The sequence below is a fragment of the Chlamydotis macqueenii genome, chromosome 10 (assembly GCF_036417535.1).
Source record: "Chlamydotis macqueenii isolate bChlMac1 chromosome 10, bChlMac1.mat, whole genome shotgun sequence".
NCBI lineage: Eukaryota > Metazoa > Chordata > Aves > Otidiformes > Otididae > Chlamydotis > Chlamydotis macqueenii.
Window position 1 is genome coordinate 609605 of NC_141565.1, and position 16398 is coordinate 626002.

The 16398-nt window shown below is 40.0% G+C and overlaps 1 protein-coding gene across 5 annotated transcripts in view; it reads left to right on the plus strand.

Moving 5' to 3' along the window:
- The window catches only part of FAM120A (family with sequence similarity 120 member A), a 58268-nt gene that overhangs the window by 4535 nt on the left and 37335 nt on the right, over positions 1 to 16398 (plus strand). For all 5 annotated transcript variants that reach the window (XM_086755301.1, XM_086755304.1, XM_086755303.1 and 2 more), the window contains 2 exons: positions 4876 to 5122; positions 10038 to 10120. In XM_086755301.1, the coding sequence (XP_086611427.1) occupies positions 4876 to 5122; positions 10038 to 10120 (330 nt within the window). The remainder of the gene's footprint in view (positions 1 to 4875; positions 5123 to 10037; positions 10121 to 16398) is intronic.

Genomic DNA, 16398 nt, shown 5'->3' on the forward strand with positions numbered 1-16398 from the left:
TTAAACTGACACCAAGGCCACAATTTCAAAGGTTGCAGAATATTAACGTGTGGCATCTCTCTGTACAGCGTTCGTGATTTACAATGGTTTCTGTTAAGCCAAGCAATTGTGTATATTGAAGCACAAGACGCTGGAAAAACAAGCCCTGGGATGAAGCTGCAGTTTTAAGAGTTGCTTGCTGGCTTTCCCACTGGGGAAGGAAGAGCAGCGGGAGTGAAGTGCATACTTGTAGGCTTTATTATCGTAAATTACTTTTGTGTGTAGAAAATTATTATGCAACCTTGAGAGTTACGTGCTTGATCACTAGCAGCAGCTTAATGTTATCTGGCTTCTGTACTGCCCTTTCGGCAGATTAGAAAAAGTCTGGCCGGGTTCCGGTCCTGGGGTAAGGATGACTCTCTCGAAGGAGCTCACCCAAAAGGTGACTTTGGGTGAAGTTTCTCCTAGTTCTCCCAACGGGGTGAGAGTTGCTATTGCTCCGTCTTAGCGCTCCGCTCGCTTGGCCAGGCCCATCCTCAGAGGCTCGCTTGGCCAGGCCCATCCTCAGAGGCTCCCTCGGCTCACTGCTCGCCGGGCTGGTGTGAAGGCAGCAGGTACTCAGCCCGGCTGGCGGTGGAAGTCCCACCCTGTGGTGGCCCCAGCCGCGCCTGTCGAAGCGTGCGTGGAACAGACTGGAAGCAGAGGCGAAGCTCGTTCTTGCGGGGTGCGTCGAGCTCTGCTGAATGCAATGTACTTGGGCTTGGCGCTTGGTTAAAGTGAAAAGGTTACGGCTGTGTCTGCTGTAGTAATGTGTTTTCCTGGTCAGCGTAGAAGCAAAATCGTGTACGTGTTTTGGGTATGAATGATGGTGGGAATTTGAATGATAGTAAAAACATCCTCTGATTTGAACTTTTTTTTTTTTTTTCCTTGTAGCTAGGAAATACTTTTATTCTTTATGCAGAAAGTTTTAGGGACCCTGTAGTGGAGATACGTAGCTTGATCTGGTTATGAGTGCATTATAAACCTTCCTTAATTTGTTACTGAGACTCGGAGATCATTAGTAAAAGCAATGGATGGAGTAAATTAAGAACATTTTTTTCTTTTGGTGTGTTAAACTGTATACTTTGTTTAATGCAATATTGAAATGCATAGTACACAACAGGAAGCCAGCTGTTTTGATGATATTGATAGGAATTTGGTATTTGTGATAGTTTTGTGGCATGTTGAACTAGCTGTTAGTCTTTTAAAGGCATTCTGCCTCAGACCTGGTTAGTTTATTGTGAGGTGCATTATGTCCAGATGAGGTTGCCACATTTGACAATGCTGTCACCTGTAGCACTTTGTTTACTTTCAAGCTTAGCTACAGCATTAGCTCCTTTACAGTTTCTCAGTAATAGGACTTATTCTTAATCTCTAGAAACAGTTTTAGGAGTGAGAGGGCACGTCATACTGAGTCCCTTTTGTAACATTAAAAAAAAAAAAAACAAACCCAAAACCAAACAAACAAACCCAAAACTCACAAACACAAAACCCCCCCAATTTTTATGGGGAAGATTTGGGGGGTGGATATTTATTTGCTTTAGCTTAGCACTGGGAGTTGGCAAGTGCTGGTTACCAAATACCAGTGTGTGTTGGGGGAGAGCTTGTTGCTGTTAGGAACGTTCATATCACTGAGCCACCACCATGCTTGTCCCAACTGCACTGGTTCTCTGAACTGGTCCGCTGTCTTGGGGATGGGAAGGATATCAGCAGTTCCCATTTGGTGCTTCATTCGCACAAGCTGTTGAGAAACTGTGGATAGCTCTGGTTTTAACGGATTCATTTTCAGATTAGGTAGTATGTTTCATGGTTATAGTGGTAACATGCAGAATATGCATCAAAGATACCGCTGAACTTAGATCACATTCCTTTTCAGGGTTTCTTCTTCTCTTACACAATTTGTTATCTTTCTAAATCTGCTTTATTACCTGTAGCTTTCTTTCTCTAAACCTTACTCCAGTTTTTTTCATGTTGTTCCTTGTTCTCACTTTCTAGCAACCCTCCTGGTGGGCCAAGAGCACGTACGTTTTGAAGGTGTGATTTCTATTTCCATGTATGGGTGATTTTTTAAAATTTATATATACATAAGACAGTTGCCAAATCGTAGTGTTTTCTCACTTTGTTTTGAGAATTGTGTTTGAGAATACTGATTAACTTTAAATATGGAACTGATTTTCATATTTTCAGGAAATGTTTGAGTATTGAGTAGAAGACTTCTGTGCAGAGCTAGGAACTGGCTATGAATTTAATCTATTTTGGTAATTAAAGGGGAGAAAAAGAGGAAAAAGAGTAATGTCTTCCATCCAGAACAATTACAGATCACTTGCGGATGGCTTCAGCAGGATGTGAAAATAACGGGTTCCTCCAAGTTATCTCAAATATCCAGCAGGTTCTTAGCTTAGTTGTGGCCTGGTGTTTTTCTGTTTGGAGGAGGGAGGAATAAATCTTAAAAGAAACTTTTGTGCAAAGCAGGTTTGCTAAAATTTAATTATTTAAGCAGTGGAGATCTTAACATCTTTAATACTTTGGTGAGACTTTGTTCTCTAAATGTGCATCTGCCTGTTTACTCGGACAGGATTCTCTCTGATCCAGCATCCTTAATGTTTACATAAGATTTAGACTTGAAAATGATTCCAAGCTCCTGGCTGTGTCTCCCCCTGCGTGTCCTCTCCCTGGGCTGATTTTGAAGCGTGCACGTTGCCTGGGTATCGTTGCATCTTTGGACTTGCCCTTTGTGAGAGTTGTAAGCTACTACTCTGCCTCTCATCTTGTTAAGAGTTCTATGTTGCGGGTTAGCTGTACCTGGGTAAATACAGCTCTTTTCCCTGTGTTCAGTTATTTGAACAGGGATTCTGATATTACCCGAACATAATGCAGTTTCACGCTCGTAGCTTGCTGTGTCAGGGAGCTCTGTGAAATGGGGAGGGAGGGAACTGGAGGCTGTGGAGGTAGAGGAAATCGTTTATAGGAGATCAGAGAGGGCCGCACACCAAGTTTCCTCTTGTATTATCTGCACACCCATGGCACACCTCATGCTGCAAAGAGTTCTTACTTTGTTTTTTATAGATGATGTGCTTGCCATGCAAAGGGATTGATTTTAGATATATGTACATAAGTTATCTACCTTTAATTAAAAAAAAAAAACAAAAACAACATATGAGGGATTTCCTAATTTAAAACTTGGTGGGTGGGGGTGGTGAAGCCTAAATTGCTCTCTTTGAGGTAGTAACTGTATAAATCTGGTACCTTTAATTTTTTCCAAAAGTATTTACATTCTCTTCCAATTCTGTGTGTAGCAGGCACACATTATGCTAGGTGACGATATAATTATTAGAAAAATGAACACAATCATTTTTCTCTCAAACAAAATTCAACTTCAAAATCACTCTGGTACAGTCCATCAAGTGCATTTCTGAAGAAGTAAGACTGTTAGGTGACAGCATTAGGAGTAGAGAGAGCTTAGTGAGCTGGTTATTGATCGTAGGAAGCTCAGAGTGATGCTGGCTGTTCAGCTGCTCTGGGTTTTGCTTGAAAGGGAACATCTCATGAAGCTACAGGGAAAAGTAAAATTTTACGTACCTCACCGGAAGACCGTAATTCAGTGTGAAGTTCAGAAAATGTAAGGCGTAACTAGAAAGGAGGAGTCACTAAATTTGCTGCTGGACACAAATTCTTTGCGAGAGGTAGATGACTGCAGGGCCGTTGAAGGTGTAGGACCCTCGCTCATGTTCTCCAGGGCTTCTGCTGCAGAGGAAGTGAATGGCATCACTGGCACTAACACTGCAGTTATTCATGCAGACAGTGGAGACTGAAGCTAATAGTTTTGTGTCGTCTGTTTTGGGATAGCTTGCTATCTGCATTGTTAAAGTGGAATACTTGGTGAGGGTAGGTTATATCAACAACCAGCTTCAGTGGGGTTTTCTGAATCGCTGAGAGTTTATTGTGTATGTAGATGGTAAAAGCATTTGACATCAAAAGCACTCAGCTCACTTTATTTTTATGTGCTGGGGATTGTGTGCAGACTGTAGTTGTAACGGTTCCTGACAGTGTGTATGAATGCAGGACTGTAGGTACTGATCTGTTATCGTGGGTTTTTTTTGTTTTAGTATAATCTTGTTGATAAGAAAGGGTTGCTTTCATATTTGCGATGTTAGGAATTGGCCCATGTACCCCCTGCACAACATGTCTGTTCTAGTCATCTGATTGCCATAACCTAAAATATGTGCTTTGCTAGGCAACATGCGTTGAGAGGTGAAGTTTGGGCTGTAAACTTGAAGCAATTTGCACCATCAGAGACAGCTGTGCATAAATGAATAAGCTGTAGAGGTCTGAAAGTGGAAAGAGGAAAAAATTTGGCTTAACACTGCAAGGTAGACATTTGAAAGGTCAAGAAAGTTACCTCTGTTCATCTAGGGTTATGTTTGTTTCTTTTAAAAACAAGGCTGTAAAACTTTAAAAGTGATCTTGACACTGCTTTTTAAGGGGGCGTCTTGGCTTGCTGAGCTGCTTAAGTATCCACGGCCTTAAGATTTTTCCTGTGAGTTAATACAGACACTGGTATAGTAATATGTTTAGAGTTTGAGCGTTTCTGTTAATAAACAGTTACTTCAGATGAGCTTGGGAATACGTAACACCACTTCAGCACGTCGGCTTCCAGAACTTTGTATTGTGTTTCTGAGTGCTCCTTACATCCTGTCCGTATGTGCTGCGTCATTGGATTTTTAAAATTACTTTAAATATACTGCGAGTGTTTCAAATGCGCATATAGAGTTTCAGAAAGACCCAGTATAGTGTAAGACGTGATAAATCAGTACTGCAGTTTAACACTGTAGCTAATTACTCTGTCTTCCACTATAGGTTGCACAGAGCATTGAGGATCATCATCAAGAAGTAATTGCTTTCTGCAGAGAAAAAGGTTTCCATGGTTTGGTTGCATATGACTCCGATTATGCATTGTGCAACATCCCGTACTATTTCAGTGCCCATGCCCTAAAACTGAGCCGTAATGGGAAAAGTCTCACAACAAGCCAATACCTAATGCATGAAGTTGCCAAGCAACTGGACCTGAATCCAAATCGCTTTCCTATTTTTGCTGCTCTTTTAGGTAAGTGAAGTCATAAAATGAACTTGATGCTGCTAGTCAGAATTGTGATTTCAGTCTCTGTTAACTGTTTTAAAATATTTGTGTGTGTTTTGACAAAGCACCTGGGCAAAAGCATCCCTTTGTTTCAGGCATTCCTACTATATTTGAGGTGGGCCAGAAGCGTTTTTGTGAGGCCAGACATGCCAAATTTGTAGAGACCTGCGAGCAATGCAAATTGTGGCTGTCTAGAAACAGGAGTAGAAAGTAAAAATTTCTGCAAAGCTCTCTGCCTGTAGCCAAAATGTTCTCAGTGGGTGGGGAGGGATCGGGACAATTGTGGTTCTACTAGTTTTGGTCTTACATCACGTATGAGGTCTACTTCTCCAGACTGAGAAAGCGTACTTCTGTCCTGTTTTGTATTCTACCTAAAAATAACATATATGGAGTGAATATTTTTTTATTGTAGGGTTTTTTTTTCCCTCTGAAGTGGATATTGGACACATACAGCAGCACATCAGCTGCACCAGGAATATATTATACTACGTGATTGAGTGAAACTCCGCATTCCTGAGAGCACAGACGACCAGCATCGTACTGTTCCATTAGTGTTGTTTGGGGTAGTTTATTAGCACTCCTGCTTCTACTGCTAAATGGTGTGGTATCTTTAAAGGAGGACCTTGGTTTCATGTCTCTGCTTAAATGGGACAATTTTAGCACGCTGGATTTCCAAAGCAGCGGTAGAGAGTAGCTGTCATACTCTCAGATGGAAGAGGGAATTAATTGCTAGTTGACTCTGATGAATAAGATCTATTTAGAACAGCATTCTAGCTTCTTTTTGAGTAAATAATCATTGAGCAGCAATGTTCTTGATCTTGTCGTACTGAGCAGAAAAAAATTAAGAAAACTAGTTTTTATTTTTTGTTTTCTCACTGACTTTTGTGTTTCATTATGAGTACATGATGGAAGAAGAAAACTTCTCATTTGAGAGCTGTGAATGAGAGAGGCTCTGTGTTATTGCTTTAGCCTACTAATATTTTAGTAGTCTTTAGCATTAAATTGTTTCTAGTCCAGGCAGGTACCTTCCCTGTTAAGAAGGAAAGAAAGAACCAATGCATCTTACAGCAGAAAGCCACAAATATTTGGCTAGGTGAAGCTGCTTTTTGGTAGTGTCTGTTTTTTCATATCCAGAATGGTTACCTGCCTGCATGGCTGTATGGAGGAATGGCAGATTATTGGCTAAGCTGCAATTTAAAACAAAAACTCTGCTAACTGCATGACAGACTACTATTGCTAGGCTTTGTTTTGGAGGCTATAAATAAGTTGTTGCATGCCAGTTCAGTGAGTAAGAATTACTGCTTGAAAAGCAGTTACACAGATAGGCTTTATGGAATTAATGTGAAGTACACGTAAATAACATCGTTTTACCTTGTCACAGAGTTAGAGCGGCATGGCCAGCTGAGGCATTGCTTGGTTAGAGTAAATGGTATGTGAGAAATGTTCTGGTACATTTTCTGAAGGTTTTGTGATTTTATGCAAGAAGCTCTTGAATATTTTTTTCTCTCTTGATATCTTACACGACAAAATATTTTTCAGCTTGTTCTTGGGAGAAAGAAACTTGAGGTCATTTCACATGATTACTAGGGAGATATTTTGTAGCTTTTTTTTTTTCAAATTGGTACAAAGGTTAAAAAAAACCCAGTTCAGCTACAAGTTTAGTTTTGTGTATTCTTTTGCATTTCTTTTGTGTCTGTATTCAGTATGAGTAAATGGAATAAAGTTTATGGAAGTCAGGGTTAGAATGGAAGATACTTTGGAGGTCTTCCTGCAGTAAGGGGTTGATTTTTTTTTTTTTTTCCTTGTATTAGTGAATATTATGAAACCTTAGGTATTTGGCAATATAAACAATGATTATTTAAGTTTACAACAAACAGATACTGTTTGACAAGAAGTACTGACAAAATTTTTCAACTTTTGCAACCTTGGGAATATAGTGACTTCAGTTTTTAAATAAAATACTAAATGCCTATAGGCACATAATGGTGTGTAGTGTGGCAAATGTTTAAAGCAGGGTAGTTCATTCAGATGTAAATGTTTATATTTTTATTTAATATCAGAGGGCTTGTCTCACTTCACAGGTTACTCTGCCCATCCTTCTGTGGCTTCTTTGGGTCTCTTTTGAACGTGATAAGTAGAATGAAGAAAATCACAATGGGAAAGGATATGTGAGCGCTTGGTTACGTGGAAAGGCATATGAACCGGTTACATTGCTCTTCTGTTCTGGGTACATCAGTGTAACTCCCCATGCTAGTGTTTGGTTTAGGAATAAATTAATATATTTTGAAATAATCGCAGTTAAGCTGCTGGTTTCATGTTTACAATTACAGAAAGCCAAAACTATCACAATAGCTGTATCCGTGTTCAGCTTCAGGTCTGCAAATCAGTATTCCTGTATATGGAAAACACAAACTTCTTTGTTTTCAGATTCTTCCTTGTTGTTAACTTAAGGGTCAATTTGAGGATGCTGAAAAGAGGGGGAAAAAAATTTGAATGAGTCAGCCAAACATTCAGCAGTTGGAGGAGCCTGAGGAATGGCACCTAACTGTTCAATTAAAAAAAACATTTGCAATGGCAAAGTATTTGGGATTGAGTTATGTTCAAGGATAAAGTCTCTGCTGAAGTATTCCAGCAAAATATTTCTCTAACTATACCAACTAGGCAAATTTTAAAAGATTACTGTCTGAGAAGGTTACGTATACACTGTGGTTGGTTGATTTTATAGCTTTTTCCTTCTTAAATTTTTCCATGCAGAATGGTTTTGTAGTTTTAACTTCATAATGTAAGGAGTATCCTTCTCATGGGTAGTTAAAATGTGACCAAGATACTGTGTCCTCTCAGAGTGTGCTCTTAAAAAGTTGTGTCCTACTTGCTGGTGATCTAAACAGAGAGTTGATTTGGGTTATTTTGTAAATTTTGACTGAAATACTTCAGCATGTTTTAAAAAAAAAGCTTCAGCAGCAGAAAAACAAACACAGTGTGAGGTACAGGGCTGTAATTCAGTGAACTCTTTCGAAAGGGCAGTGGCTTCAATTAGTGTCTAATTACTTTAAAAAAATCTAAGGCATACACTATAATAAGCCATTAAAATGGGAAAAATCAATATATGGTGAGGTTGTTCAGCCAGGTCAAGAAATAGAGGTTGCTTATGTAACATTGATCTCTTTCCCACTGTGACAATACTTTGTAACACGTGTTTAGTTATGTAGTCTCATTCTGTTTCTCAGTAAAATTTTAGAACTACGAAAGGTAAGTACAGGCATCCCTTCTTATTTGCACTACAGAAGACGCTGCTGCATTTCAACATCCTAAATTCTGCAATTCAGCGTGTGGTGAGAATTGATCAAATGGTCAGATTGTCCTATGTTTGTGTGTGTTCAAGGGGATGAAATTAACTGAAATGAGAGAGAGGGACCAAACAGGGTTAAGGTTTTGGTGCAAGGGAGAGAGGCTCTGACCGTTTTAAAAGGTAATCTTGGTATCTGCATTGTTATTTATCATAAACCGTCCAGTGGTCTGGTTGTAATTGATTTTTTCAGACCTGCATTATAAAGGCTGTCTAATCCTACCTTGATCAGATTAGTAGAGTGTGGCTGTTGTATACTAACTTTTTGAATTTTTCTGATGTGAGTTTAAAGTTTAGCTCCTCATGAATAAAGATTATAATGTCTCCCTGCTGGAGATCTCAGCAGTAGGTGAAATACAGATTGGACATGAAGATTTCCCTCTCTAAGAGGGCATCTACTGGTTGCCAGGCCAATGGACAGCTTTCTTGGTTTTCACATGTTAAAGAGCATTAAAGGCAAACTAAATTATTTTACAAGCAAAATATTAAGAAAGTAAACAACTATGTTGTCATATTCAAAGAGTCCTGTCTTTAGGGGAGAGTTCAAGATGTCCAAACTGCAAAATTAAAAAAAAAAAACAACCCTGTAAATATATTAACAGCAATGAGAACTGCTAAGCTGCTGCTCTATAAAGCTGGATACTGAAAATATCCTTAAGTTTTCTACCAGAAGTGTAGTAATACATTCTGTTTAGCTCTAAAGTAAAGTTTGGATCCACAGATACTGAAGTCTTAGTGGTTGATTAGTTAGTCTTTGATTAATACAAATCTTTGAAATACTTCCTAGTAAGAATTTTTTAAAGTTTGGGTTTTTTGAATGTGATGTGCTTTGGAAGAAAAACCAAAATAATTTAAGTGATCTCCCGTTTGGTAATTATAGCCACCATCCCTATTCATGGAGACAACTACATAATTCCCCAATTACTTTAATGCTGCCAGTCCAGGCTCCTGTCTGGTCTAGTCAGGTCAACAAAAGAAACCTCAGGAACTGGGAACCTGCTCAGTGTCACCGGAGCTGCCAGCACTCCTGAGGGTCAGATGAATCTGCCTGGTGCCTTGCTGCCTGACCCACGTTGCATGATAGAGCGAGGTGCAGATTCCAGAGGCAGCTCCAGTGTGAATCACTAAGGGCACGTGCTGGGACGCAGGAAGGGCTTACCAGCTTGTGTTGGAGAGCACCAGTGTGTTCTTACGCTGTTGCACCTGCATTACTAAATCCCGTTGAGGATCCCCTAATGGGACATGCCAGGTTGAGGTTGACACCATGTGTTGTGACTGGCTCTGTTGCTTCTGTAAGCAAGCCGGGTTTCATGGAAGAGCGCTCCTGGAACAGAGGGGGAAGTGTATCCTCCTGCAGTGGCAGCATGCTAGTTAGGTTTTTGGGGAGTAACGAAAAGATATCTGCCAGTTTAATCTCTCTTTGTTAATCCTATCGATCGGGAATTGAGGACTCATAGCAAATGTGTTTTGCTGCATGTAGAATCAGTATGTAATGTTTGCTGGTGTGTTTAAATCAAGTTCTGCATTACGTTCTAGGTAATCATATTCTACCTGATGAAGATTTGGCTTCATTTCATTGGAGTTTACTTGGTCCAGAACATCCACTAGCTTCACTTAAGGTACAAATTTAATATAACTGCTAGCAATTAAGCTAAAAATCAATTGTAAGGGTTAATCAGAGCAGTGTGATAGGTTAATTCACAGCAGCTATGCAAGGCTCTTGTTCTCAGTTACCCTCTGGTGTCCCAGTCCCTCTCTGTTGACTGCAGAGGATACCTGGGGCGATTAGCCTTACGAGGCTAAACTTAGCCTTCGTGATCCCTCTCAGTGCCCTTCAGCTACGTGAGCCGTGTGCTCCATAGTTTCAGTGTGGTTTTGCTTTGAGAATGTAACTTCTTACTCTCTTCTTTTTTTTTTTTTTTTTTTTTTTTCAAGAGGAGAATTTTTTGTTTAGTCATGTTCTTCAACTGTCAAAAATAATTAGCTGGATATCTTCCTACCATATTGTTTTATTTTCTACTGATCTGAGTTTATGTATAATTGTCACTTTTCTGTACCTGTTAGAATGTAAATATGCTAGAGAATAGGTTGCACAAGAAAGCTAACATGGCCTCTTTTTTTTTTTTTTTTTTTTTGAGACAAGTAACTTGTGTCTGATGCTCTTAGTTTACAGTATGTCTGTTCTGCTGCTTCATCACACTTGCTTTGTGCATCTGCCAAGTAGACAGTTATAAAAGGGAAACTGGACCCATCAGAGAGTGGGATAATAGTGACCTTTCTTTCTGCTGCAATAGACATATCTTTTTCCCTTTCTCCTAAGGTGTACCATGCAGCAAATTAATTTACTTCTTGTAAATTCTCTAAGAATGTTTTGTTATATCTACAGCAGAAATAGATGGGGTTTTTCCCCTTCTGCTCTGGAACTTTTGTGAAGCATTGAAAAATTATAACTTATTTTACTTAAGGTAGAATTTAAAACAGATTTAAGATTTTCAGCAGTTTTTAAGGCTTGTGCATGTGTTGCTTAGTGAACAGCTGTGACAATTTGATGTTACGCTCATCCCCTATTTTGCTGCCGCTCCTGTGCTTAGAAAGGTAAGTGTCAGCACGTTGTAGTGGCAAAACAAAATATGCATGCATGTTTGCTACTTCCTTGTAGAACTTGAGATGAAAAAATGAAAGACTGAAAGACTGTGCCTGCATTTTCAATTTTACTAAAAAGGTTACCATATAGGACTTCTCTCAAAGTGATTGATAAACTTTCTGGTGTTCAAAATCCTTTTCTTGTTTTATGCGGCGTAGACTTGTTTTTCAGCCAGTTCATGCGTTCAAGACACCTAGACCTTCTGAAAAGCCTTCTAAATACATTCTGAATTACTTGACTAGAATGGAAATTAGATATTTGTCATCTTTGCTTCTAGATTTACATTTTCAGTGGAAACACCAATTGGGCTTTGTAGCTGGCATCCTAAAGAAATGAAACTTGTTTCCTCAGAGCATCACTGGGCTGTCTTAGGCAGTCCTCCCTATATTTATTTAATCTGTTGGCCAGTGTTAATCAGATTTGAAGGTGGTTGCCATTTGGCTGTTACAGGCTCTGTGAAAACTGATACACTGTTATCAGTGAAAAAGACCCAAATTAGTGCCCTTAATGAGGGAAAAGGCGAAGACAACACATGCTTTCTATAATTTCGCAGCAGCTTGCTGGCCAGTTGTTAAGTACGTACCCCCACGCTAACCACAGCATTTCTGTCTCCTGACTGATAGTGATGTCAAAGGGAGAAAAAGAAGAAGGGCTCAAGCGACAAGGGCACAAGTCTACACAAAACCAGTCTTCATTAGTTGCTGGTCAGGGAACAATTTATTGTTTTTTAGCTTCAGTTTGAACAGGGCTTACAGTTTGAAGTTATAACTTGTTTCAGTAGGTCATTAATTCAATTTCATTTCATTTGACATACTAGTATGTCAGTGATGTCATCCACAGGTCTCTTTGTAGAGAGCTCTTCTATTAGTTGTAGGTGTGCAGAAAGCAATATTCTTTGTAAATTTTATGAATGCTTAAAAAAACGAAAAACCACTTTTTATATTAGCCATAGGCTCAATAGCAAGAAGTAGTTTCAGAACAATTACAAAACATGCAAGCTGCCAGGAAAACTGGAAAGGGAACGAGGGGAAGGTGTTGCGGTTGCCCAGGATATCATCCCTTGGCTGTACTTACAAACTTTGCTTTGTTGTGTCTGTTTAGAGTTACTGTTGAGTATTCTCCGTATTGAGGAACTAAGGACTCTGAGTCCACGCCTCATTCAGCTCGGGATTTAGAAAACTTTTTTTCATTGTGTAAAGATTCTAACCTTTTGTATCTATGATCAGAGAGTATCAGAGTGAACAAATTCAGTTCCCAATGGCGTGATTTGTTGCTTTTCAGTGAGAACTATGGCAGTTAATGTACAATTTATTTTCTGCATTCTTTCTCACTCTTTTATTAGCAAAATGGTTACTCTTCCTGTGAGAGAAATTTTGCTAGTTCACCAATTAAAAAGTGTAGCTTAGAAGAGAAACTACCAATCTTCACTGATACAAACTCGGTGTATCTGCTCAGGTGTCAACATAGTGACGTCAAAAAAAGCAAAACTAAGGAATCTGTACCTCTGTTGTAAAGAGGGACATGAGGGTGGTGCATTCCATCTAGGAGCAGCTAAGAAGAAATGGGAAAAAGGAGGGGAAATGGAAACGTGAATGAGGAATCTATCTTTCAGATCTAGAAGGAAATGAACCTAATGGTCAGGGCAATGTCTTTGCATGCTAGATAAGAAGCCGTGCCTTTCAGAAGACACCAACAATGACCATCAGCTCAGCAAAATGGTTTTAAGTTCTGTGGACAAATTTAAATGTAGATATTTAAATTGCTATTGCTGCAAAACTGAAAAAGAATCAAAAACTGACATTGCAAGCTCTTCTGAGTCAGGGTCTTATCTGTCCAAGTGTCTCCATATAAACAGATAATGCATCTAATACATGCATAGATCTGTGCTTGCGTCCTCTTACCTGACTGAGCAGAGGGCACTGAAGTGACTGCCTGAATCAGAAGTTAAAACAAGAAAGGAATTGATAGACTTCCTGAGAAGTAGTTTGACTGCTAGACTCTGAAAACTAGCATTATACAGCGTTTAGTTGTGTGCTTTGGGATTTATCTTTAAAACAAAGACAATTCAGTTCTTAGTCTGGGAAAGCTTTTTACGGTATGGAGCAGCAAGATCAATGTGTAATACCATCAGAGTGATATTAGCGGTGTAGTTTCTTATCTCTGGAATGAATTAGTATCTATTTGGGAGCACGTATCACTGAAGAAGTGCTGACTCTTTATTCACAAGGTAACTTTAGAAACAAGTCTTAGTGCAATCTCCCTTTTTGAAAAAGAAGATTATACAGGGAAACTTTGAGATTGCCATCTTCATTTTGGGATGGATCAGCTTCCCATTAGGATGGTTTGGGAAGGATGAATTCATTGAACTGTCTTTGGCAAGCTCTTGATATGCCCAGCGTGCAATATTCCACATCTGGTTTTACCTGGCAAAATTAGTTAGCTGGTCTCCTTGGTTGTTTTGTCTTAGTAGACAGGCAAAGAGAGATGCTTCCAGAAAGCAATTCAAAACATGCAGGTTAGACTTCTCTGAATTGCTCTAGGATATTCCTGTCTTTCTCCATTTGTTGACTTCAGAGAGAGAGAGACTAATACGCGAAGTACATGCTTAGTACATGCTGCTGCTCAGATAACAAAGGTGGTACTCTTACGATATGCTTAAACTAAGTGTCTGATTGTTTTGGTTTGGGTTTTTTTTATGCTAAGGATCATCATAAGATGATGCAGGTTAGAAAGGACCTCAAGAAGTCATCTAGTCCAACCTCTAAAAGCATGGTCAGGTTGAGGTCAGAACAGGTTGCTCAGGGCTTTGCTGAGACTAGTCTTGAAAATCTCCGGGATTGGAGACTGCACAACCTGTCTGGGCAGCCTGCTCTGTGGTTTGACAGTCCCAACGGTAAAAATTATTTGCCTTGCATATAGTCTGAAGCTATGGTGTTTCAGGCTATGTCTGTTGTCTCTCATCCTTCCCCAGTTAAACTTCTGTAGGTATTGACAGGCTGCTGTAGGTATCTTCAAAGCCTTGTCTTCTGAGTAAGCCCCGTTGCCATAGCCTCTTCTTAAAGAGCAAGTGCTCCAGGTCTTCAGCCATCTTGATGGCCTTCTGCAGATTTAGTTCAGCTTTAGACATCTGGCCAGAACTGAATGCTGTTCTCTAGAGGTGATCTAACAAGCGATGACGAGCAAGATCCCTTGATCTGCTGGCTGTGCTCCTGCTACAGAGCCCAGGGCACAGCTGGCCGTCTCTGTTGCCAGGGCACCCTGCTGGCTCACATTCGGCTTGCTGTTTTCTGACAGCACCAGGTCCTTTTTGGCACAGCCCCAGCCTGCAGAGTAGCCAGGGGTTATTCCTGCCCAGGTGCAAGACTTAGCTTTTGTAGTTGTTGAATTTCTTAAAGTTCTCAGTGACTCATTCCTCTAGCTTGTCTGGGTCTTTCTGGATGGCAGCCCAGCCCTCCACTTTGTGGTAGCGTGCAGGGTTGTCACAGAGGCTGTCTCGTATGAAGTCTGTCTGTATCACATCTTTGACTTGTGTTTCTGCCCTCCCTTTTTCTTTCTGACATCATTTTTGTTCCTCTGTTTAGATTTGGTTTTCTTGGACTCGTAGAATCACAGAATGGTTTGGGTGGGAAGGGACCTTCAAAGCCCATCCAGTCCAACCCCCCTGCAAGGAGCAGGGACATCTCCAACCAGATCAGGTTGCTCAGAGCCCCGGCCAACCTGGCCTGGAATGTTTCCAGGGATGGGGCATCCACTGCCTCTCTGGGCAACCTGGACAGTGTTTCACCACCCTTAGTGTAAAAAAATGTTTCTTTTATCCAGTCTGAATCTACCTCCTTCCATTTTAAAACCATGACCCCTTGTCCTATCACAACAGGCCCTGCTAAAAAGTTTCTCCCCATCTTTCTTCTAAGCCCCCTTTAAGTATTGAAAGTCCTGTGTGTGTAAATTGTTATCAAATGATCTCCATGTTGCGAGTGTTCTTGTTACCATCAGGATATGCAGAAGTAGAAAGAGGTCAGTTTCCCAACCAGGATGGAGGAAGGAGGAGAAAGAATTTCTAATTGCATAACCCAGTCTTCAGGGAAAAGCTGAGCTTTGCTGATTTGAGAGGATTTTAAGTCATCCAGGGAACTTCTTGCCACTTCAGAAAGCTTTTCATTAGATCAGATGCAGCACAAGCTCGTAAGAGTAAATATTTTTAACCTTCAAAGGCGGAAACAAGATCCAAACAGTTTGGATGTGATCTCTAATAGAAATTACTAGATAAAAGTGACAAAACCCAGGCAATTTGTTGTAGTATTCTTCGTATCTTCAGCCTTTTCTCTTGCCAGTAAAAAAAACCTGTTCACTCTGTGTCACCTCGCAGTAACTGAATGTTCAAGGTCTCTTTTCTAATGGTTTGAAAATAAAACTCAACTGATTATCTGTCTGCAGCAGGCCCAACAGTAAATGCTGGTACTTGTGTTGATTAGCTTTTCAAGGCTTCACTTCCTGGAGACAGTGGGCAATGCGAGTTGTCCCGGAATTGGGGAGCTTTTCCCAAGTGTAGTTTAGATACTTTCTACAGTATCCTCATAATCCCGGAGAATTACACATAATACGTGAGTCTACTCTCTTTCAGTAAAGCATTTTTGCAGGTTTATTTTGTCAAAGCCAAGACATTTTTGTCTTGTAGCTTCTGGGCTTGTCATGTTACTCTCTGCCTCTCGTTTTGACAAATACCTATGTAGAATTAATTTCTTTTTCCCCATGTAATCTTTTCAGAATGCGTTAGTAGGTCGCTTGTGATTTTTGTCACTGGTCTGTCACGAAATGGAAGTAGTCCTTTTCCAATGAGCAAAGAAACAGTGCAGTTTTCAGATGTTGTGCTTCCTAACCCCATCACCTCCAAGTCTGTGATTCACCTCCATGTTTGCCTTTCTAAAATTGGTTTTCCATGTTGTTGCTTGTCTGAAGCTCTTCCGTAGAGGCTACGTAAAAAAAATAGCTTCTAGGAAGAAATCTCTTGTAATGAGAAATTGGTAAGATACGATGCTGCTTTTGCTCTGAAGTGCTTTGCATGCAACTGAAAGTAAGTTTGAACCACTGACAGATTTTCTGTAATTTTTGCTATTAAGTCTTGATTTTTCCCATACCTAACACTTCGTAAGACTTAGCCTATGTTTTAATGCACACAGTATTAGAAACATTATTTAAGATTGAGTACAAAATCTACGATCTGGAAAAGTTCTAAAATTAATAGAAATCTTTTCT